Here is a 25,155-nt window from a genome sequence, read left to right as displayed (position 1 = left end):
TAGAAGATCAAAAGACTCTCAAAAGGGTTTTCTTAGAGAATACCAAAAGGTCTTCTCATGGGAACTGAACGGCAAAATGCCTTTGTATAAAAATCTGATAGCCTAAATGCAAGAAAAAAAGTTCCTATAATGTAAAGTCAAAGATCTCTTCAGAGTAGATCAAAAGTTCAACTCAAAGAAGATCATGGAAGACCAAAAAGTCTTCTCCAAAGGTGTTCTCAAAGAAAAGAAAAGAAGAATATCAAAAAGTCTTCTAAGAAAAGTTCAAAAATCATTTTTAAGATACTTAATAAAATCTCCTCCCAGAGGATGTAAAGGATCCCCCAAAGTTTATCTCATAGAGGCCTTCTCATGGGAGGCTGAAGGGCAAAATGGGTTCATATAGAAGACCTAAAGGTTATTCTCAAAGAAAACCAATGGCCTGCTTTTGGAGAAGAAAAACATTTTCTCATGGAAGATCAAAAAATTTCTTAGAAAGCCAAAAAGCCCACGAATATAGGGTCAAAGTGTCTTCATATAAAATATCAATCAGGTCGCCTTGCTGAAACACAAAACTTTTCATCAAGAGTTTTTAAATAGATGGCCAAGGGGCCTTGAAATTCAAGGAAACTACAATAATTACATGGAAGATTAAATGGTCATGTAAGAGAGAAAAGACCTGAAGGTTCTTCTCAAAGAAGATCAATAGTCTGCTTTTAGAAAAGAAAAAAAATTCTCAGGGAAGATCAAAAGATCTTCTCATAGAAAGCCAAAAGGGCAAAGTGTCTTCACATAAAATATTAGTTAGGTCGCCTGGCTGAAACACAAAATCAACAGTTCTTTTTTAATAGATGGTCAATGAGCCTTGGATTTCAAGGGGTGTAACATAATCATATAAAAGATTAAATGGTTCTGTACTAAGGGAGGTAAACGCCCTTTCTATGGTCTTCCCATAGAATTTTGAAAGATATTCTCGAAAATATGAAATGTTCTCTCGAAGGAATATCGAAAGGTGTTCATTGGAAATCTTTCAGAAGTTCTTCTGTAGGTAGACTCTGTAGATTCTGTTTGCAGATTCTGTAGAATATAATCAAGAAGTCTTCAAAGCATGAATATCTTTCGAAATTACATTTAAAGATAGACCTTTATGGATGGAAAAATTTCAAAAGATTATCTAATTATAGGTACCTTTAAAAAATTGTAATGGATAGAATGGCCTTTCCGTAGAAGTTTGAAAGTTATTCTCGAAAATACGAAATGATCTATTTAAGGAATACCAAAAAGCTTTTCATTAGAAATCCTTCAGAAGTACTTCTGTATATAGTTTCTGCAGAATATAATCAAAAAGACTTGAAAATATAGAAGTCTTTCGAAATGACATTTAAAGATGGACCTTTACGGGTAGAAGACTTTCAAAAGATTGTCTAAAGATTGGTAACTTAAAAAACAATGAATAGAAAATAATCAAAAGGACTTTAAAAATCAAAAACATCACTTCTTTAAATAAATCATTTGAAAAGTTTTCTATCAATGCATTTTAAAAGTATTTTATGGTTATAAAACCCCATCCAAGAGGAATTATTGATAGAAGGAATAAAAAGGGATTTATACCCCTTGGTCTTCTTATTCCATTTACGAACATGGAAGACATTTCGAGGCCCTTTTATACAGAGGCTTCCTCGATATAATCTGCAATTCGTCTTCTATCTACAGACCATTTAAAAGGTCTAAATAGAACCCCTTTTTTAGGTTGTAGGAAAATAGCAAAACTTTAGAAGTCTTTCCTTTGTACCTCTTACAAAAAAACTTAAAATATAAATAAATCTTAAGATAAAAAATAAATACAAACATAAAATAACTTAAAAATCAAAAACAAACAAAAAAAGTCACTACCATTATTGTTCATCCAAATATTATTTGAATTTTGATTAGCACCTGTTGCAACACCAGCCGTTCCAGCACCCAAGGGAGCATCAAACATATCGGCAAATGGATTGCCCAACTGGAGTAGATCATCCGAAGCTTTGGTAGCACCAGCGGCGGCGGTGGAGCCAGCATTGGCTGGCTGGGCTGAGGCGGCACCAAACAAATCAACTATCGGTGCACTAGCCTGGGTAGCTGGTGGTGACGATAAGAATGGATTTGTTAATGCAGCGTTAGCAGCAGCAGCACCGCCGCTGGTTGGCGAAGAGACTTTAGACTGGAAAACAAAGAGCGAAAAATACAAATTAGAATTTTGCAAATCTCCAATATTCAAAACTTACCTTGTACTGATTCATGGCTGCCTCCTCATCGGCCAAGGCCTGGGCCTTCAATTGCTCATCAATGCCATTGGTGGTATCGAATTTACTCGAAGCTGCAGCTGTACCAAATGAAGTGCTAGTAGAAGATAGGGCAGAAACAGCAGATTTAACGTTCTTTTGGTTGTTACTTTTGATTTTGAATTGAAGTGAAGCGAAGTGGGAATTAAGTTTTTTTTTTAACACAACAATGGCAAATAATTTCAAATCAAAGTAATAATAAAAATTGCAACAAAATTCAATAACAACCAATAAGAAAATTAAAAGCAAGAGGATGGAAAAGAAGCAGGGGAAATTTAGTGGAGAAGAAAAGTAAGTGTTCAGTGTAAAGGGAGGGTAGGAAAGGTATATGTATATGTGTAGTTAATTTTAAGTAGGAATGGAAAGAAAGAATATATTTGAAATTATGGGAGTGTTTTGGGAGAAAAAAAAGAAAATACAAAATAAATTAAATTAAATAAAAATTGTGCAAAGGAGTTTAACATAAATCAAAAGCTAAGAAATTAAATTCTTGGGAAGAAATTCGACTAAAGAAGCAAAATAAATCTAATTGAAAAATAAAAAGAAAAGCGTACGTTTTCTAAGCATATGGAAAATATTGTTAGGCTGGTCTGAAAGCAAGCCCTCGTCTACACATTGCTGTGAAAAGTCAACATAGCCTCAATCAATTTTTTAGGGAATTGGAGTCCTAACCATTTGTTTTTATTAGCCTAAAAATAATTGTATTTATTTGAACCCATAATACCTTGTGGTATACCCAACATTTTCCCTTTCCTTTGGTGTCTCCCTTTTCCAATCGAAAATAAAATCAAAATAAAGTTAGAAAACAGTCTTTTGTTTAACAAAATTCTACAGAGAGATATTCTACACCACCAAAAAGTGAAAAAATGTTGAAAGCAAAAGCTTTCAGAAACGTCGAAAGACTAATGAAACAAATTACATACTAAGGGAACGAAATATGGAGGGTCAGAAGAATTGTGTAAAAACTCTTTCTTTCGAAGACTAAATATCATTTTATATAGTTTAAACCAGTAAAGAAAGTCTTAAAGTCGGGCGGGGCCGACTTTATGATACCCTACATAACAAATCGGATGAACAATATATATGGGAGCTATAGATATATCTTCACCAAATTTGACATACTAGCTTCTAGACTCAATTCGGTCGTATGTGCCAAATTCCATCCCATTTGGGCAAATATTAGACGTTTGGTGCACAATAAAAGGTAAATCGGACGAAGTTATATATGGGAGCTATATCCAAATCTGAACCGATATCGATAAAATTTGGCAAAGGTATTTCTGAGCTACATTTGATATATTTCGCCAAATATTGTTGTTACAGAGTGCATATTACGGCTGCGGAGGACAAAAATAACAAATCGGATGAACAATATATATGGGAGCTATAGCTATATCTGAACCGATTTCGATCAAATTTGGCATACTTATTTTCAGGCCTAATCTGGTAGTATGTGCAAAATTCCATACTATTAGGGCTTGTAATACACGTTTGGTGCACAATAAAAGTCAAATCGGACGAAGATTTATATGAGTGCTATATCTTAATTTTTACCGATTATCTCCAATTTCAATAGGGTTCGTCACTGGGGCAAACAAATGTTGTTTGGAAAATTTCATCTCAATCATATAATAAATGCGACCTGCATTTTGTTCACAAGAATACATGGACAGACGGACGGACAGGCGGACTGACATGCATAAATCAACTCAGAAAGTGGTTCTATGCATATCCTCAAAAGTAACTATGGGTCTATCTCGCTTCCTTCTTCATGTTACAAACAAATGCACAAAGACATAATACCCTTACCACCATGTGGTGTAGGATATAAAATGAAGACCATAAGAGCACCCTGTTGTCGGGCGGGGCCGACTTTATGATACCCTACATAACAAATCGGATGAACAATATATATGGGAGCTATAGCTATATCTTCACCAAATTTGACATACTACCTTCTAGACTCAATTCGGTCGTATGTGCCAAATTCCATCCCATTTGGGCAAATATTAGACGTTTGGTGCACAATAAAAGGTAAATCGGAAGAAGTTATATATGGGAGCTATATCCAAATCTGAACCGATATCGATAAAATTTGGCAAAGGTATTTCTGAGCTACATTTGATATATTTCGCCAAATATTGTTGTTACAGAGTGCATATTACGGCTGCGGAGGACAAAAATAACAAATCGGATGAACAATATATATGGGAGCTATAGCTATATCTGAACCGATTTCGATCAAATTTGGCATACTTATTTTCAGGCCTAATCTGGTAGTATATGCAAAATTCCATACTATTAGGGCTTGTAATACACGTTTGGTGCACAATAAAAGTCAAATCGGACGAAGATTTATATGGGTGCTATATCTAAATTTTTACCGATTATCTCCAATTTCAATAGGGTTCGTCACTGGGGCAAACAAATGTTGTTTGGAAAATTTCATCTCAATCATATAATAAATGCGACCTGCATTTTGTTCACAAGAATGCATGGACAGACGGACGGGCAGGCGGACTGACATGCATAATCAACTCAGAAAGTGGTTCTATGCATATCCTCAAAAGTAACTATGGGTCTATCTCGCTTCCTTCTTCATGTTACAAACAAATGCACAAAGACATAATACCCTTACCACCATGTGGTGTAGGATATAAAATGAAGACCATAAGAGCACCCTGTTGTCTGATAGAAAACTTTCACTTAAAAGGCCGGACAGTAAAGAGCAGAACGCCAATTTTTTATCTAATTGAACAGAAATTACAGGAGAAGAGCTTCTTACCATGAGAACTTGGACTAAAAGGTCTTCATTGGAAAGAGTATGATAGTCCTTTGAAGAAAACATGGTCCTCTTATAGCAAACCAAAAGGCACATTTATAGAAGACAAGAGGAGGCTTTTTAAAGCTGTACCAAAAAGTTGTCTTATAGAAAACCAAATGAGGTGAACTAAAGATATTCTCAAAAATTATCTAATGGAAGTTCACAATATATTTTTTTATAAAGAATCAAAAGTCTTCAAATAGAAGAAAAAATGCAGATGAGCGAAATCCCTTTTGATAGAAAACTGAAGGGAGTTCTCAAAGAAAGCTGAATTTCGTCTAACAAAAATTTACTCATAAGGAGTAGGTGAAGTCCATAGGTTCTTCTCTAGGCAAACTAAAGGGCTCACTGATAGAAAATCAAAAGAAGACAACCAAAAGGTCTCATATACTCATATTGAAAAAGAGAAGAACTAAAGACCTTCTCATAAATGATCCAAAAGACTTCTCATGGAAGTATAAAACATATTTTTTGCAAAGGACCAGCAAATGTCTAATAGAAGATCTAAATGAGAAGACCAACATTAATTTCATAGAAAACCTTAAGACTTTCCCAAAGAAAACAAAATATATTATACTAGAAGATCACATGTTCTTATCAGGCGTTCCTACAAAAGAGCAAAAGTTCTTCTTTAAGAAGATCAAAGGGCTTACTCATAGAAGATTCTAACAGAGTATTAAAAAACCAAAAGACCTAATATTCATTAAAAAAGTTAAGTACCAATGGTCTTCTTATAAATGATCTAGAAAACCCCATACTTAAGAATCAATGGGTCTTTTCATAGAAGGCCAATATATCTTCACATAGGGGACCGTCGTTTTATCGAAGATCATATAGACTACCCAAAGGTTTTATTATAGTCCATTAAACGGCTTTCTCGCAACACACCAAAAATTCTTCAATGGGAAGCCAAAATATCTTCTCAAAGCAGATCGAAATTTTCTCCTTAAAAAAGCCTCAAAGAAAATGAGAGAAAAGTTCAAAAATCTTCTCAGAAAAGATCAGAAATTCTTATCAGAAAAATTTAAAAAAAAGCTTCTCCCAGAAAATCTAAAAGATGTGAAGTACTTCTCATAGAAGACTAACCCTTTTTCTAAAGGAAGGACAAAGATATTTTGACAAAGGCCAAAAGTTCTTCTCAAAGAAGGGCACAATGTCTGCCAGTTGAGGAGCAAAATATCTTCTCAGAAAATATCAAAAGATTGTTTCATAGAATGTCAAAAAGTCCAAACATAGAAAGCCAAAAGATCTCCGCATAGAACGGCAGAATGTCTTTATGAAGATGGCCAATTAAGAATATCAAAAGATCTTTCCATGGGAGACTGAGGGCAAAATGGGTTGATATAGAAGACTTGAAGAACTTCCCATTTAAGACAAGGAGTTCGTCTAATGGAAGGCCAAAGATAGTTTCACTAGAAGGCAAAAAGTTCGCCAAAAAATCCAAAAAGTCTGCTTACAGAGGAGCAAACAATTTTTCTCATAAAGGGTCATCATATAAATACGAAATAGCCTTCCCACAGAAGGCCAGAATATACTCATGAAGACGACCAGAGAAGCCCCAATTAAGAATATCAAAAGATCTTTCCATGGGAGACTGAGAGCAAAATGGGTTGATATAGAAGACTTGAAGAACTTCCCATTAAAGACAAGAAGTTCGTCTAATGGAAAGCCAACAATCTCTTTCCAGAAGACAAAAAGTTCTTCTCAAAAAAAAAAAGTTTTTTCACATAAAATATCATCGTATAAAATAGGAAATAGCCTTCACATAGAAGGGCAGAAGGTCCTCATGAAGACCGACCAAAGAAGCCCCCTTCTGGAGCCCAAAACTCTTTCTCGACAGATCTTTATAAATACATGACCAAGAGGTCTGGAAATACAAGTTAAGTAAAGTAATTGAATAAAAGACGAAAGGCTCTTGAGAGAATACCAAAAGGTCTTCTCAAAGGAGACCAAATGTCTACTTATAGGAGAGGAGTAAACATTTTTTCTCATAAAGGTCATCATATAGAATATGAAATAGCCTTCCCATAGAAGGCCAGAATGTCCTCATGAAGACGACCAGAGAAACACCCTTTTCTGGAGCCCTAAACTATTTCTTCAGAACTTTATAAATACATGACCAAGAGGTCTGGAAATAAAAGTTAAATAAAGTAATTGAATAAAAGAAGAAAGGGTCCTCAGAGAATACCAAAACGTCTTCTCAAAGGATACCAAACGTCTACGTATAGAAGAAAAAGAGGTCTTCTTATGTGGGTCAAAAAATTCTACTTATGGAGACAACAGAAAGGTCTTCCTACTGCAGGGCTTTCCAGTAGAATTTTAAAAACTTTGCTCCAAAAATACAGAAAGGTCTTGTCAAGTAATATGGAAGACCAGATAGGTCCCCTGAACAGAGGACAAAACTCTTTTTTAACAGTTCTAGAAAATAGGATCAAGAAGCCTTGAAACAAAAGGCAAGGCAAAGTAATTACATAAAAGACATACGAATATTTTACGAAGGAAGCGAAAATGGTATTTTTATAGAAGGCCATGAGGTCTTCCAATAGGAGACAAAAAGGAGGTCTACTCATAGATGGATATTTTAAAGGAGGTGAAGTGGTCTCATAAAATACCGTAATGTATTTTGAAAACATATTAAAGAGTCGTCACATGGAAGACAACTGGAGCCCAAAATCCTTTCTGCTTTTAAAAACATGATCAAGAGGCCTTGAAATAAAAGGCAATAACATTTTATAAAAGACAAAAGGTTATTTCACCAAGGAAGCGACAATATATCTTTCTCAAAGTTGTCCAAAAGGTATTCTAATAGCCAAATGGTATTTTTATAGAAGACCAAATGGTCTTCCTATAGGAGGTTTATTAATAGATGGGTCTTCTTGTAGAAGTTTGAAAGGTCATCTTCTTTTCAAAATAGATCTATCTGGTCCCATCATTAAAACCCAAAACTTTTCTTTAAAAGTTCTCTTCTTAACTAGACGACCAAAATGAAAGATTATTACAGTAGACATATGAAATCAAAATAGAAGAGACCTTTTACGGCTACAAAATCACAACATTTTACAATAAAGTTTTAAGAAAAAAGCAAAATCTATTAACCTATAAGTCACTAAAATCTATTAACCTATAAGTTACTAATATGGTAAATTTTTCAAATGCTCCTCTCATAGAAAATCTTCTTACAGAAGACAATAAGGTCTCCATACAGAAGACCCGAAGGTCTTTGTCTAGAAGAATACAACGAGGTCTTTACATAGATGGCAAAAAAGCTTTTCTTAAGGGGATCAAAACCCCTACCTAAATATGTTTAGAACACTCTTGCTTGTTTTCCCTTCTCTATTTTCCCTTGGTACATTTGGTATAAAATGTCATGTCAACCAAAGTTTCATCTCCATAGATGGTCAAAGTTCTTCTTAGAGGCTAAAAGCCCTTCAGAAAACAACCAGAAAGGTCTTATTATGAACATGGACGTCAGGATAAATACCATATAGACTTTTTTTAACAATAAAAAAGTCCTTTCATGGATGTCCTGGATGCTTTTTTTATAGGACCCCAAAAACCCTAATCTCCCCGCCCTTCTGGTGGTGTAGAATACATACATATCCCCCTCTCTAATCTCCTCTCCGTCCTTTCAACAAACCTTGCCGACTGTGTGGGCGTGTTGGCAGCCGAAACTTTGCGACCCTCTAGCGCAGCCAAATGTTGTTCCAATGCATCCAACAGGGAACTGGGTGCCTTTGTTAAATCTGGTATGTCGCCCTTGTCGATGCCGACATTCTGAAATAAAGGAAAACGATATAAATAAGAAAGAAACAATGTATTGGAAAAATTATTTCCCACTCACCTCAGCAACTTTGAGGAACTCCCCCACACGATCCATGCGCACCAAAAACTTTTTATACAAATCCAAGGCATCGCGGGCCTGTTTCTTGTTCATATCGAATATTTCTCCAATAGATTAATAATACCATCATTGTAACAGGCGAATAGACGAATGAGATCACGGAATAATAGCATAAAGGACATGTTGATGACACCTGGAAAGGAGAAGTACATTCGTTTTAATAAATGAAATACGAAGAAAAAAATCAGAAAATTAAGAAGGCAGAATGGAAAGACCGATGTGCCTGCTATATAGGGTCGAAGAAAAATTTGCTAAAACAAATGAAAAAAATTAGTTTTTTTTTCACAAAATTGAAACGAATATTTTTTAGATAAATAATGGAAATAGAGATTTCTTTTCTTTGGTGACTTATGGTGAAATTTGATAAAGAATAATTCTTCCTTTGGCACTTTCCTCAAAATATCAAATATTATGGGAGATTTTGACTCAGATTAAAAGCTTATAAAATAGTCAAAAAATGTAAGCATATAATTTACACTTTAAATAAGTAAATATAGAACGGAACTTTCTTAAAAACTATGATAGCTAGATATATTGTTTATTCTGAGATTTATAGTGAAATTTGGTGTAGAATATTTCCTCTTTTGACAGTTTTGGTCTAAAATTAAATTGTATACCACTTTCATGTAAGAACTCAAAGAAGGTCGAAGAAAAATTTGCTAAAACAAATTGAAAAAATTAGTTTTTTTCACAAAATTGAAACGAATATTTTCTTGATAAATAATAGAAATAGAGATTTCTTTTCTTTGGTGACTTATGGTGAAATTTGATGAAGAATAATTCTTCCTTTGGGACTTTCCTTAAAATGTCAAATATTATGGGAGATTTTGACTCAGATTAAAAACATATAAAATATTAAAAATGTAAGCATATAATTTACACTTTAAATAAGTAAATATAGAATGTAACTTTCTTAAAAACTATCCTAGCTAGATATATTGTTTATTCTGAGATTTATAGTAAAATTTTGTGTAGATTATTTCCTCTTTTGACAGTTTTTGTCTAACTTTAATTTTATGCCACTTTCATGTAAGAACTCAAAAGATGGTCGAAGAAAAATTTGCTAAAACAAATTGAAAAAAATTAGTTTTTTTTTTTCACAAATTGAAACGAATATTTTCTTGATAAATAATGGAAATAGAGATTTCTTTTCTTTGGTGACTTATAGTGAAATTTGATGAAGAATAATTCTTCCTTTGGCACTTTTCTCAAAATGTCAAATATTATGGGAGATTTTGACTCAGATTAAAAGCATATAAAATAGCGAAAAATGTAAGCATATCAATTTACACTTTAAATAAGTAAACTTTCTTAAAAACTATCATAGCTAGATATATTGTTTATTCTGAGATTTATAGTGAAATTTAGTGTAGAATATTCCTCTTTTGCCAGTTTTGGTCTAATATTAAATTTTATGCCACTTTCATGTAAGAACTCAAAAGAAGTGGAAGAAAAATTTGCTAAAAACAAATTGAAAAGGTTTTTTTTTTACAAAATTTAAAACGACTATTTGTCTAGGTAAATAATGGAAATAGAGATATCTTTCTTTGGTGACTTATGGTGAAATTTGATGAAGAATAATTCTTCCTTTGGCACTTTCCTCAAAATGTCAAATATTATGGGAGATTTTGACTCAGATTAAAATCATATAAAATAGTCAAAATGTAAGCATATAATTTACACTTTAAATAAGTAATATAGAATGTAACTTTCGTAAAACGATCATAGCTAGATATATGTTTATTCTGAGATTTATAGTAAAATTTTGTGGAGATATTCCTATTTTGCAGTTTTTGACTAAAATTAAATTTATGCCACTTTCATGTAGAACTTAAAAGAAGGTCGAAGAAAATTTTCTAAAACAAATTGAAAAAATAGTTTTTTTCACAAAATTAAAACGAATATTTTCTAGATAAATAATGGAAAATAGAGATTTCTTTTCTTGGTGACTTATGATGAAATGTGATGAAGAATAATCTTCCTTTGGCACTTCCTAAAAATTTTCAAATATTATGGGAGATTTTGACTCAGATTAAAGCATATAAATAGCCGAAAAATTTAAGAATATAATATACACTTTAAATAAGTAACTATGCAACTTTCTTAAAAACTATCATAGCTAGAATATTGTTTATTCTGAGATTTATAGTGAAATTTGCTGTCGAATATTTCTTCTTTTGTCCTAAAAGGATATTTATGTCACTTTCATGCATAAAACAAAAAAGCCGAGGAAAAATACGTTAAAATACGTATATTTTCACATTTTAATGTAGCCTATATATATAAAATATATCCCCCTGATTTTAGTTATTTCCAGGGTCTTGGCACTCAATCATGAAAATATCTCCAGGGCTTGTAGGGCCCTGCATGCATAGGTATCGCTTATAGGTTATTTTATATAGTTTGCCCCTTACCATTTGTTAAATCACTTGACTGGCAATCGAATTCCAATAGGGCATCCAATTGGGCTTGTAGCACGGGCAAGGTTTTCAATAATTTATCGGCATGCATGGTGCGCAACGAGCCCTCCTCTTTGCTGTAAGGAACGAATAAAAACGAAAGATTATTAGGAAATTTGGTTTCTAATAAAATGCGTTAGACTTACCCCCTTTTGACTTTGCAAAAATCAAAAGCCATTGCACGATAGGACAAGGATTTCTCGTTTAAATATTTGGCATAGCGTCGGATAAAGGGTGACATGTCATAACCTAGAGATGGGAAATGAATCAAAAAAATTAATAAAATTCCATAACAAAATTTTGGGATTTTCAAAATACTACCACACACAAACCAATTTTCGTAATTTGTTACGCAAAGAAAAGGAACAACGTGGGGGGAGAGGGGGAGATTTCCCCCCCCCCCACAATGTTCCTTCCAAAGTGAGTTTTTTCTAAAAGCAATTTTTTCTACAGTGGCATCTAAAAAAATAGAACAACATAACCTAAAATACATGGAGTTACTCACCCATTCTGCCACCGGGTACCGACATACCACCATCTGGTTTTAAAGCGTATTTTTACAGTTTTAAAGTTGGCATTTTTTTGGTTTTTTTCGATTGTTTTGTTTATTTGTTTGGAGAGGGGAGCATGATTGAGTAGTGGTAGTAGAAGTAGTAGTGGAGTACAACAAGGAGTAGTAGTAGTAGTAAGCGTTTACACACGGGAATACAAGAACACAAATTGGTAGAATTGTTTTTAGGTTAAGCATGATAGAGTTACATTAAAGATATATATATTTTTTATTTATTTTTATTTTTATTTATTTATTTATTTTTTTTTTTTTTTTTTGATTAATTTGAAAATGTAAGTTTTTTTTTCAAAAAGCCATATATGAATGATGATTGCCATGAATGTCGTGGTTTTACAAAATAAATTATTAATAGGAAGGCGATTTTTTGTTTTTAGGATTATCCATATCAAATATATCGAGTATGTAATGTATGTATGTAGAGAGTAAAAGAGGAGGAGCGCAGGAGTATTTATTCCGTTATTTATAAAAAATGGAAAAAAAAAGAAGAGAGAAAAAAATCATAAAAAAGCATCAAATTGTTACCACAACAAAAAATAACAACAACATAAAAACACTAATTAAAAATTTAAAAATTAATTTTGAATGGGAAAAATTACAAGTTATTCAATTAGTTTGGGTTCGGATGGGGAGGACAAAATGATATTAAATTTTTTAAATGAAAAATTTTAATTATGGAATGAGTGTTGATGAAATGTTGTTAAAAATGTTAAATTTTTTATTAATATTCGAAAAACAAATCTTAACAAAATTTTTGTCATGATGAGAGAGCAAGCAAGAGCTTTACTTGCTTTTCTTTGCTTAGTACCTTGTACACCTCCCTTATCCAGAAAATTACTTAGATTAAATGTGGAATTCGATGATGCCAAATACTGCATGAAACGCTGGAAGTTGAACAGAAAAATTATTAAAATTATTATTTTGTTATTAAATAAATTTGATTTAGAAAAATGAAAAAAAAAAAAATTAATAAATTTCGAAATATTGGAAAATAAAATAATTACAACAACAAAGACCTTAAGCTCGAACAACGCTTGTTTAATAAAAATAAATTTATTTTTGAAAAAAAAAAAAAAAAAAAAAAAAAAACATTTAAAGATTTTTTTTATTTTGAGAGGAGCAATAAGTCCCCAATACTTAATCTAAAAACACGGATAAATATGTCAAAATATAAATCGGACATTTTTATACCCTCAGCCATATGGCTAGAGAGGGTATATATCATTTGATACGGCCAAAAGGTGCCTTATCGAATAACGATTTTAGACAATAGGTTTCTTTGGACAAAATCCGTTTCGGGACGTTTGGAGTCGAACTAGCGATGTCTGTCGGACCGTCCGTCGGTCCATCTGTTTGGCTGGTGCGCACGATAACTGTTGAAGAGAGTATCCGATTTGGATTTGGTAGATCGTAATATTATTGTCAAACTTAGATCGAGTTCGGAGATGAGCAATATCGGTCCACTTCTTCTGGTACCTCCCCCACAAAAGGTCGGAATTTTCAAAGATAATATTTTATTGCACAGAAACAGAATGAGTGATCCGATTTTGCTTCAACTTTGCAGAGCCTAATATTTGCATAAGTGAAAGGTCAGGTGCGAAAATGTCCAAATATCAGTCCACTCCATCAAGTACCTCCCCCACAAAGGGTCAACATTTTTAAATAATTATAACTCTTATAAAATGTGATGTACGATTCCGATTATCTTCAAATTACACACATCACAATAATTTTATAAACTCAAGCTCTGGTGTTAAGATGGAATATATCGGTACACTCCTTCTGGTACCTCCCCCACAAAATGTCAACATTTTCAAAGAAAATTATTTACTGCACAGAAAGAGAATGAGTGATCCTATTTTGCTTTAACTTTGCAAATCTTAATATTTGCATCAGTGCTAGGTCAGGTGCGAAAAAAAATAAAATTCGGAGTTATTATTGTATGTCTTATAAAATGCGAAAAAAAGGTCCGATTGTCTACAAATTTTACACATCCCAATATTTCTACCAACACAAAATCTGGTGTGGAGATGAAATATATCGGACCACCCCTTCTGGCACCTACCCCACAAAGGGGTAAAATAAAATTTATAAGAATAATTATATATCTTATAATATGCTAAAAAAAAGAGGCCGATTGTCTTCAAACTTCACACACATTAATATTTTTATTAACACCAAATCTGATCCGAAGGTAGGATATATCAGTCCAATCCTTCTGGTACCTCCCCCACAATGGGTCAAAATTTTGAATAATCAAATTCTCTTCAAAGTGGATTTTTTGCCGTTATCCGATTTACCTGCATAAGATATTTTCAATATCCGAACATCAATAATTCAGTTTTGTCGTAAACCACATTGGGCGGATAAAATTTTTTTATTATCCAGATGACCTGAATAACATTTTTATATTATCCAGATGACGTGGATAGCATTTTTCATTTTCCGGATAACGTGGATAATATTTTTACATTATCCAGGCAACATGGATAACATTTTTACATTATCCGGATAACGTGGATACAATTTTTACATTACCCTGATGACGTGGATAAAGATTTTTCAACGTGGATGACATATTTATAATATCCAGGTGACGTGGATAACACTTTTAGATCATCCTGATAACGTGGATAAAATGTTTATAATATCCAAATGACGTGAATAACATTTTTACATCATTCGGATAACGTGGATAACATTTTTATATTATCCAGATAACATAGATAAAGTGGATCACATTTTTACATTATCCGGATAACGTGCATAACAATTTTACATTATCCAGATGACCTGGATAACATTTTTATAATATCCAGTTCATGTGGATAACATTTTTATATTATCCAGATGACGTAGACAACATTAATGTAAAGCAACGTGGATAACATTTTTACAAAGTGAATAATATTTTTAAATTATCCAGATGACATGGATAATATTTTTACATTATCCGGATTACCCATATGACTTGGCTAAAGTTTTAATATTACCCAGATAAAGTGGATAACATTTTTATACTACCCGAATTATTAAATGAAAGCTCCCTTTGAATTTTAACCTAAATTATATTTTTCATTTGATTGTGGATAAATTGGATAACAAGCTTATGATATGCAATCGAATTGAATTTGAATGATAACAGCTCATATTATCCATTTGGTTTCTTCATTTCCAATGTTCAAAATATGGAGGAGGGATCGATTTTGTGTGTCTTGTTGTAGATACTATATTTAATCGTTGCATACTTTTAGGCTCGTATGAAAATATGATATCGACCACAAGGTTATGGCCATAAAACCGAAAATGTATCATTTGCAAAATTTCATTATTCTATCGCATTTCGATAATCCAAATATTTTTGTTTTCCGCAACTGACATTTGATAACGTATTATCCTATTGATTCTGGTTACAATGTTTTCTATCATTCACTACAATTTTCAGAGTGTGGAGAGTTTATCCCCTTTATCGCTTTTTGTTCCAAAAATCATAGCATAATTTTGGGAGAATATAAAAATTGGTGGAAAAGTCGACCAAATGACGCAAAATTTTTAAAATTTTCCAAATCTTCAATAACCCTATATTCCATCGTATTCCTCCCTGTCCACATGGTGACAACAACACCAACAAAAACAGCAGCAAACTTACCTCATTTCCATATGCCATCAGATGATGTGTGGTTATTAGCGCCTTGTACACCACCACCCAATGGGTATTCTGTGAGCGTTCGATAAGTAAATTGGCCAGATGTGGTATTGAGACATTGGGTTCATTTGTACAGTGTACTAGATCTGGAAAACGAGATAGAGAGAGAGAGGGTGGATTTAATAAGAATGAAATTAAAGGTAAATGCTTATCAGCGACTATGGAATACAATTAAAATATTTAATAAAAAGTAATATAAATATGTTTTAATAAAATATTTGCATTTTATAACGTCCGTAAGAGTTGTATATAATTTTAAGAGAGTCTATTTTGAAGAATATATTTTACTATTGAGGCTATTATCTTGGATTTTAAGGTAAAATGTTTCATCCATCGAGTCCATAATCCTGGATATATAAGAATAATTTTTCATGGACCGGCGAGTCCTTGATTTTTTAAAGACCTTCTCGTACTTTAGATAATATTTTAAGGACTATTGTAGCAATAATTATGAATTTCTAAGGATATTCTTTTAAAAACCATCGAAGTTATAATCGGGAATTTTTATAGAATATTTTTTTCAAAGATTATTGCAATTATAATTTTGAAATTTTAAAGAATATTATTCTACGGACCATCGAGTCTACAATCGTGGATTCCTACGGAATTTTTTTTTCAAGGACAATAATAGATTTTTAATTTTTTTTCTTCGAGGATTTTTATTTATTTTTTTTTTTTTGGACATTCGATAATTGTGAAAATAAAAGAAAGTAGAGACCTTCAGAGCTTTAATCAATAATGTTATATGTTTATAATTCTATAATTTTTTGATTTGGGCTATAATCGTGGATATTTAAAGAATATTTCTTCGAAGACTATTGGAGCTATAATCGTCGGTTTTTATACCCTCAGGCATATGGCTAGAGAGGGTATATATCATTTGATAGTCGAAGTGCCTGGTTTTAGACCCTAGGTTTTTTTGGAACAAATCCGTTTTAGAACATTTGGAGTCGACCTAGCGATGTCCGTCCGTCCGTCTGGCTGGCTGGTGCGCACGATAACTCTCGAAGGAAGTATTTGATTTGGTCCAAACGTGGTACATCGTAATATTATTGTCAAACTTATATCGATCTCGGAGATGGGCAATATCGGTCCATTCCTTCTGGTATCTCCCCCACAAAAGGTCAAAATTTTCAATGAATATAATTTACTACACAGAAAGAGAAAGGATAATCCGATTTTGCTCCCACTTTACAAATCCTAATATTTCTATCAGTGCTAATTCAGGTGCTAAAATGGATAATATTGGCCCACTCCTTCTGATACCTCCCATACAAATGGTCAAAATGTTGAATATCCATGAAGCTCATAAAGCACGAAATTAACATCTGATTCCATTCAGACTTGGTACATCTCAATATTTCCATCAACACAAGATCTGTAATAAAGATGGTAAAGATCGGACCATTCCTTCTGGTACGTCCCCCACAAAAGGTCAAAATTTTGAATAACAAAAACGATCATAAAATCCGAAATAAGCATCCGATTCTCTTAATATTTCACACATCCCATTATTTCTACTAACACAAGATCTCCTGTGAAGATGGGATATATCGGTGAACTCATTCTAGTACCTCCACCACAAAGGGTCAAAATTTTGAATATCCATGAACTCATAAAGCACGAAATTAACATCCGATTCCATTCAGACTTGGCACATCTCAATATTTCCATCAACACAAGATCTGTTATAAAGATGATAGAGATCGAACCATTTCCTTGTGGACCTCGCCCACATAGGGTTCAAGATTTTGAAAAACAAAACGCTCAAAGAAAGCGAGTTAAGCATCCAACTCTCTTCAAATGGTACTCTTCAGTCTAAGTTCAGATGCGAAGTGGTCAATATTGGCCATCTGCTTGGGAACTTCCCCCATAAAGGATCAACAGTTGGAATATTCATAACTAAAGGCTGGGAGTATACATCTGTCGGCAATACTGACTGATACTATTTTACTCGTTATAATATATCCTCGGTCAATTACAAGACCTCCGATACAACATATTCAAAGGAATTTATGCTGTTGATGTCGCCAGAAAAAACGATAAAAAAAATTACAAATATTATTAGTTAGGCATTAATATTTATCAAACATATAAAAACAACTACAAGCAGCGTCCCACAAAGTACACAGACGCACACACATACATACACAATGCACAGAAAGTGAACTGATTGTTCAAACGAGTGTAGCCAACATCTGATGATTCATTCGTATCCAAATGTCCAATGCCTGCCTTTGTCGTCGTATTATGTTGACAGTACTTGGAGACAACGACAAAAAAAGTAACAACATAACTCTAATAACAGCGGCGGAACTTGAAAAGGGAAGGGATGAATTCTCAAAAATAACTTATGTAAACAGATACAAAAACTCTAAACAAACTTGGAGAATAAATGACATCAAAATATTTTCATGAAAAAAAAAACAAGAAAACAGCATTATTTCGGCCGGGCGGAACTTTGAGTTCCCTCCACCATTTAGAACATATTTGAAAATTGTCAAAAAAATTAAAATCTTTTAAAAATTCTATTGATATCTTAAAAATTCCGCATATAAAAGTTATATCAGGGTCTATGCGAAGACGTGGACCTGCATAAGTAATTTTTGTCATAAACCATTACAATATCCAAATACGAAACTTGAAAAAAATCAGGTGATTAATGTAGCTAAAATCATCAAAATACCGAATATAGGGATGTATTCATATATGAGTCCTATACAAAGACCTGGACCTGCATAGACAATTTTCTGTCACAGTCTGTAGTACCTATTAGGAACTTCAAATACGAAATTTCAAACAATTTCGGCGAATATTGTACCTATAATCGTCAAAGTATGGAATATAGGGATGTACTGATATATGGGGCCTATACGAAGACCTGGACCTGCATAGAAAATTTTCTATCATAGACTGTAGTTCCCACTACGATCTCTAAATACAAAATTTGAAACATTTCCGGTGAATAATATCGCTAAAATTATGAAAATACCGAATATTGGAAGGTACCGCTACATAGGGCCTCTACGAAGACTTGGATCTGCATATACAATGTTCTGTCATAGACTGTAGTTTCCATTACGGACGCTAAATTCGAAATTTGAAACGACTCCGGTGAATAATGTCGCTAAAATCATCAAAATACCGAATATTGGGAGGTACCGTTATATGGAGGCTATACGAAGACGTGGGCCTGCATACGCAATTTTTTGTCATAGGCTGTAGTACCCATTACGAATCCTAAATACGAAATTTGAAACAACTCCCTTGAATACTGTCCCTAAAATCCTCAAAATATCGAATATTGGGGGGGGATAAAAATATGAAAATTCCGAATATAGGGAGGCACGTTAAATGGAACTCCTTTTGTAGATTTTCAGACAATTTCATTAAAAAAAATTGGCTAAAATCATCAAAATACGGAAAATCGGGGGGTACCGTTATATGGGGGCTATACGATATCGTGGACCGATATAGACCATCTTCTAACTTGACCTGCCTGCAGACAAAAGACTGATCTGTGCAAAATTTTAGCTTCCAATCTTTATTCGTTTTGACTCTAGTGTGATTACAACAGACGGACGGACGGTCAGGGTTAAATTGTCTTAGAACTTTACGCTGATCAAAATATATACTTTGTTATGTCTAAAATTATTATTTTGATGAGTTACAAAAGGAATGACGATATTTCTGTTTCAATATTTCTGTTTTTTTTTTTTTTTTGCAAAAAAAGTAGGGCTTGATCCTAAAGGTCTTACCTCCACACACAACATCTTATCGTATTTTAATATATGATTTTTATGCAACGCCGACTCTTGAACTTTCTACACTTATTTGTAGTCGGGGGTACTCATTTATTGTAATTTGCTATCTATTTTATAATTAATTTATTATTATTAACCTACTGATACTACATTAGCTTTTAATAGGGTGATCCGTTCATACAACTTTCAAGTTTTTGCTAGGATCAAAATAAATGATATTCCGGACTGGCCATTGACAGGCCGTTGACGCCACTTACTCTAATCCTTTGACGAATCTTAATATTATGGAGTGTCTTTGGTAAATTTTTAAATCAATTATTGCCTTATGAAATCTATTAATATCCACAATTTTTACATCTGAAACCAGCTCAGGCTTGGAGTTCAGTTATTTCCCTTGAAATTCTTTGCATTTTAGCAAAAATCGTCTTTTAATTCTTTAAAATCCCCTTTAACAATACATTTCCCCTCATTAATACAATTCAAAGCGCCAAAAATAATTCTCTCCCTCTCCTTTCTGTATTTCTCTGAGTACCACACTAATGTTAAAATAACCACCACTACTAACACAACCAACAACAATAATAATCATGTAAATGCATTGTTGAACAGTGTGGGAAAATAGGTTAGAAAAAGTAATAAAGAAAATTGGCATTCGCAACATGTGATTGATGTTTTTGCAACTGAGTGTGGTGTGTTGTTGGTAAAAGGAAAGCAAAAAACAAAATGCATGGCATAGCCTGGCATATGTGAGTAAAGAGTTGCACGCACGTACGAACGCAATGCTCACTCACGCTCTCATAAATTCTATAACAACCTCCCATCTGCTTTTGTTTGTTACTGTTACTGTTTTCTAGTGCCAACAACAATCCAACTAATCTGACGTAATCTGAAGAGAAAGAGAGAGTCATGCAAAGAAAGTGCATACAAGTAGAGTGCAAAGCAAATGCACACATACAAACAGATGTATGGCATGCCATGTTATGTAGTCATGTTGCACTGACTGACATTTGTTTTGTTATTGGATTCCTAGACGTCTTTAAAAATGGTGGCGAGAAAAAAAAAAAAACAAAAAAAAAGAAATAACTGCAGTGAGGCTTTTGAAAATGAAATATGATGGCAAATAAATGTAAAAAATGCACAGTAACAATAAGAATGCAAAAAGTCATTGCATGGCAACAAATATTATTGCATTTCTGGATGTTAAAAAAATGGGGAGTACCATTTATAAGGTATAAAGTTAATTTTATAGATTGAAGTTCATCTATTTTTATATACTTTTATATACTTTCCCAAAATTCTTCTATGAGAATTACTAAAGGGCAATAATAGAAATAAAGCGTTGAGCATGGATGTCTGTCCTCAGAGACTCCATGGCATTTATATAACTATTTTTATACCCACCACCATACATAGTATGGAGGCTAAATTAAGTTCGTCATTCCGTTTGTTACTCATCGAAATAATAATTTTAGACATAAAGTATGTCCGCCCGTCTGTTGTAATTATGTTAAAATCAAAACGAATAAAGATATGAACCTAACATTTTGCACAGATCAGTCTATTGTATGCCGGCAGGTTAAGCTCGAAGATGGGCTATATCGGTCCACGAAATTTTTAAATGAAACTGTGTGAAAATCCACAAAAGAAGTTCCTTCCGAGCACTTTACCCCCTTGAAGGGAATTGTCTATATAGGTCCACGATGTCGTATAGCACACATATAGCGGTACCTCCCTTTCTTCGGTATTTTGATGATTTTAGCGACATTATTCACCGGAGATGTTTCAAATTTCGTATTTAGAGTTCGTAATAGAACTACAGTCTACGACAGAAAATTGTCTATGCAGGTCCAGGTCTTCGTATAGAGCCATATATCAATACGTCCCTATATGCGGTATTTTTAGGTACAATATTTACCGAAAATTGTTTAAAATTTCGTATTTGAAGTTCCTAATAGGTACTACAGCCTGTGACGGAAAATTGTCTATACAGGTCCAGGTCTTCGTAGAGCCCCAATAGAACCTTACCTCCCTATATTCGGTACTTTGATGATTTTAGCTACATTATTTGCAGGTCCACGTCTACGTATAGAACCCAATATAACGGCTATATTCAGTATTTTTAAGATTTTAATACAATTTTTTAACGAATTTTATTTTTTGAAAATGTACAAATTCGTTCTAAATGGTGGAGAGTATTCAAATTTGGGCCCGGCCTTACTGCAACTACTATTTAGACTGACAACTGTTATTTAGACAGAGTGGCTTCTTCGGAAAAAACAAAGAAGCGTAGGGCCAAAATCGAACTAAGTCAACCTAAAACTCACTTCTTCCTCTACGAAGAATACCGCCGACGACTTAAGCAAGTCAAAAAAGCGTTTTATGTATTCTCACCTTAAGGGGTATGTCCCGTTTTTTATGTTTTTGGAACGTTTGAATTATAATGGTACCCTCCCCTTGTAGCTATACGCCCCTAAATTTGGTACACTGATAGTACTTCAAATGTTCGTTAGAAAATCCCGCAAAAATATTCTTTAAAAAATCCAAGTTTATTGAATCTGCTGATCTTTGAAAAACCTCGCCTACTTTCACATTTCCCCCAAACTTTTACACTGGCCCCTCGTACGGGCGCACGGCCATTTAACTAATTTGTTGACAAACGTACGCAAGAAGTCCCATCCTTCTTCCTCCCCTCCCCTTCCCTTCTTGCCAATTACAATCAATAAATCGATTGAGACAATATTTATTTCTTCGCTATTGGTTTTGTGACATACGTCATTTGGCGTTTCCCCTATTGTTGTTTTTGTTTTTTTTTTCACATAAAGAAATTACTCTCTTTTCAATTACACATTTATGTAAGTATGTGTGTCTATATAAATATGTGTCTCAACATGTTCACGTAACCAACAATTTTTTATAAATCAAAAGAGAAAGGGGTGGGAGAGAAGGTGGCATATGACCGGCTTTAAATGTGGTGAGATTGAAAAGCCACAGCAATAGCAACAACAACAATGTATGCAGCCACAAATCGAGTATGAGTAACATCATTTCGTGACAGTGCAGCAATTGTTTGTTGTACAATCATCATATATACGTGATATAGGGTTGCCATATGAAAGTTGGGGGAAATTGTCATTTGATTAATGAGGGGAAACTATTTATGAACACAGATACATGAATTTTAAAAAATCAAGATTCTTAGACATCAGAAATAAAAATCTACAAAAAATATTCTAAAAAATTCTTTAAAAAATCGATAATTGTTGGTCTGAAGTGCTTCAAATTTTTTCCTAAAAATTCAGAATTATTTGGGTCCCTGAAAAATATTTTTTTATAGAATTCAGGATTATTAATATTTGGGTTCTTGGAAAATATTCTTTGAAAAATACAAGATTATTTGTCCGTTGGTTATTAAAAAAATTTATTCAAAAATTCCATGTTTTTTTTTTAAATTTGTCCTTGAGAAAAGTTCTTTATAAAATCCAAGATTGGTGTTAAAGGGTTACCAGGTGGAAGGTGGGGAAATTGTCATTTGATTTAATGCGAAACTATTTCTGAAAATAGAAACATATATTTTAGACAATCAAGATTCTTAGACTTTAGAAAATTTCTACCAAAGTATATTTTATAAAAAAATCTTTAAAAAATCGACAATTGCCGGTCTGTTAGTCCTTGAAAATTTTTCTTAAAAATTCCGAATTATTTAGGTCACTGAAATTTTTTTTTATAGAATTCTGGATTATTGATAAAATATTCTTTGAAATTCCAAGATTATTTGTCTGATTGTTCTTAAAAAATATTCTTGAAAAATTCCACGATTTTTGTTTAATTAGTCCTTGAGAAAAATTCTTTAAAAAATCCAAAATTTTGGTCTGAAGGTCCATGAAAAAAAAATCTTTGAAAACTCCACGATTAATGTCTGTTGTCTGTTGGTCCCGAAAAAAACTATAAATATTTTTCAAAATTATTCGGATGTTAGTCTTCGGAGAAACTTTTTTTTAATTTATGATCATTGGCCATTTGGTTCTTGAAAAAAAAATGCAAAATTATTTGTTTGAGAAAAAAAATTAAAAAAAATCCTCGATGAAAAAATTCTTTAAAAAATCCATGAATATTGGTCTGTTGGTCTCTGAAAAAAATCTTTAAAACCGATTCTTTACTACTGATCACCAATCTGTTAGTCCTCGAAAAAAATCTGAAAACACCTTTATTGATCTGTTGATCCCTGGAAAATATTCTTTAAAAATCTACGATTTTTGTTCTGCTGGTGCTTGGAAAACTATTCTTCAAAAATGAAGGATTATAAGTCAGTTGGTCTTTGAAAAAAATCCTGTTTGTCCTTGTCCTGTAAGTCCCTAAAAAAAAAGAATTTAAAAACAAGTAAAAAGCTGTAAGTTGGACCTGCACAGACAATTTTCTATCATAGGCTGTAGTATCCATTACGAACTTAAAATATCAAATTTCAAACAATTTCGGTGAATACTGTCGCTAAAATCATCAAAAACCCGAATATCGGGAGATGCAGTTATATGGAGGCTATACCAAAACGTGGCCTATCATGGCTTATTTCCAATACCAAATATCCTGCAGACATAATATAAACTTGAGTAAAATTTTATTAATGTACTTCATTTCGTTCGGAAGCTAAATTGATTTCCACAGACGGACGGACATCGCTAAATCGACATAGAATTTTATGCTGATCAAAAATATACTTTGTGTGTCTAAACTGTATATTTCGAGGTGTTACATACGGAATGACAAACTTAATATACCCTCCATACTATGGTGGAGGGTATAAAAACCCCTGATCCCTGAAAAACAATCTTTAAAAAAATCCTTGATTATTGGTCTGCTGATCCTCGAAAAATATTCTTTAAAATTTCATGCATGATTATTGAAATATTAGATATGTAAAAATCTGTAAAGTATCCACGATCCTTGGAAAAACTGCGATCCCTGCAAAATATTTTTTTTTTTTTTTAAATCCAAGATTCTTAAAAAGTTATTGTAACACATTTTTTATTATTAAAAAATCAAAATCCTTTAAAAATCCCCATCTAAATAATTTTTCTTTGTCTCTCCACTTTTACACCCAATGTGGCAACCCTATTCAATTGTTGGCTAAATTTATTATGCGGCTTTAAGGAAATCGAAGAAAAAATATGGTTCACACACGACAATCAGCAGCGAAGACACTGCAGAGACGGGCGACATCGTTGAATGACAGGCAATTGCAACAAAAATTCCTGGCAGGCAACAACAAATAGCTACCCACATTCTGCAATATAGTGCAATAGCAACAAAAGAAAAACTATAAATGTTGTTGAAAAGGTTAGTGAAGTGTTTGGAATGCATCGGTGATGACAAGAGTGAAAGAAAGGAAAAAAAACAACAATACAAATAATATTATTAAATACACAACGGCGACGAGAAACATGTGCAAAAGAAAAACAAATAACAACCATTATTTGTGTTGTTTTTGTATTGTTGTAGCAATAACGACAACGTTTCTCATTAGCTAAACCATAGGTAGCCGAGGCAGTCACATAGGTGGGTATGCATGAATGTATGTTTGTATAATTGTTTTTTAATGAATTAATTTTGTTTTTTGCTTGTTTTCATTTATTAATTAG

At 33.0% G+C, this 25,155-nt stretch overlaps 1 protein-coding gene across 1 annotated transcript in view; it reads right to left on the bottom strand.

Moving 5' to 3' along the window:
* LOC131801913 (phosphatidylinositol-binding clathrin assembly protein LAP) overlaps window positions 1-25,155 on the bottom strand; it is a 58,219-nt gene that overhangs the window by 25,947 nt on the left and 7,117 nt on the right. Inside the window, 10 exon segments of the mRNA XM_059121014.1 lie at window positions 1,873-2,179; window positions 2,244-2,358; window positions 8,762-8,898; window positions 8,966-9,063; window positions 9,066-9,158; window positions 11,440-11,561; window positions 11,631-11,733; window positions 11,990-12,022; window positions 12,861-12,936; window positions 15,702-15,844. Coding sequence (XP_058976997.1) covers window positions 1,873-2,179; window positions 2,244-2,358; window positions 8,762-8,898; window positions 8,966-9,063; window positions 9,066-9,158; window positions 11,440-11,561; window positions 11,631-11,733; window positions 11,990-12,022; window positions 12,861-12,936; window positions 15,702-15,844 — 1,227 coding nt within the window.

This window comes from Musca domestica, unplaced genomic scaffold (assembly GCF_030504385.1).
Source record: "Musca domestica strain aabys unplaced genomic scaffold, Musca_domestica.polishedcontigs.V.1.1 180, whole genome shotgun sequence".
Lineage (NCBI taxonomy): Eukaryota > Metazoa > Arthropoda > Insecta > Diptera > Muscidae > Musca > Musca domestica.
Note: the sequence above shows the minus strand (reverse complement) of the source record. Positions and strands in the feature narration are given on the sequence as shown.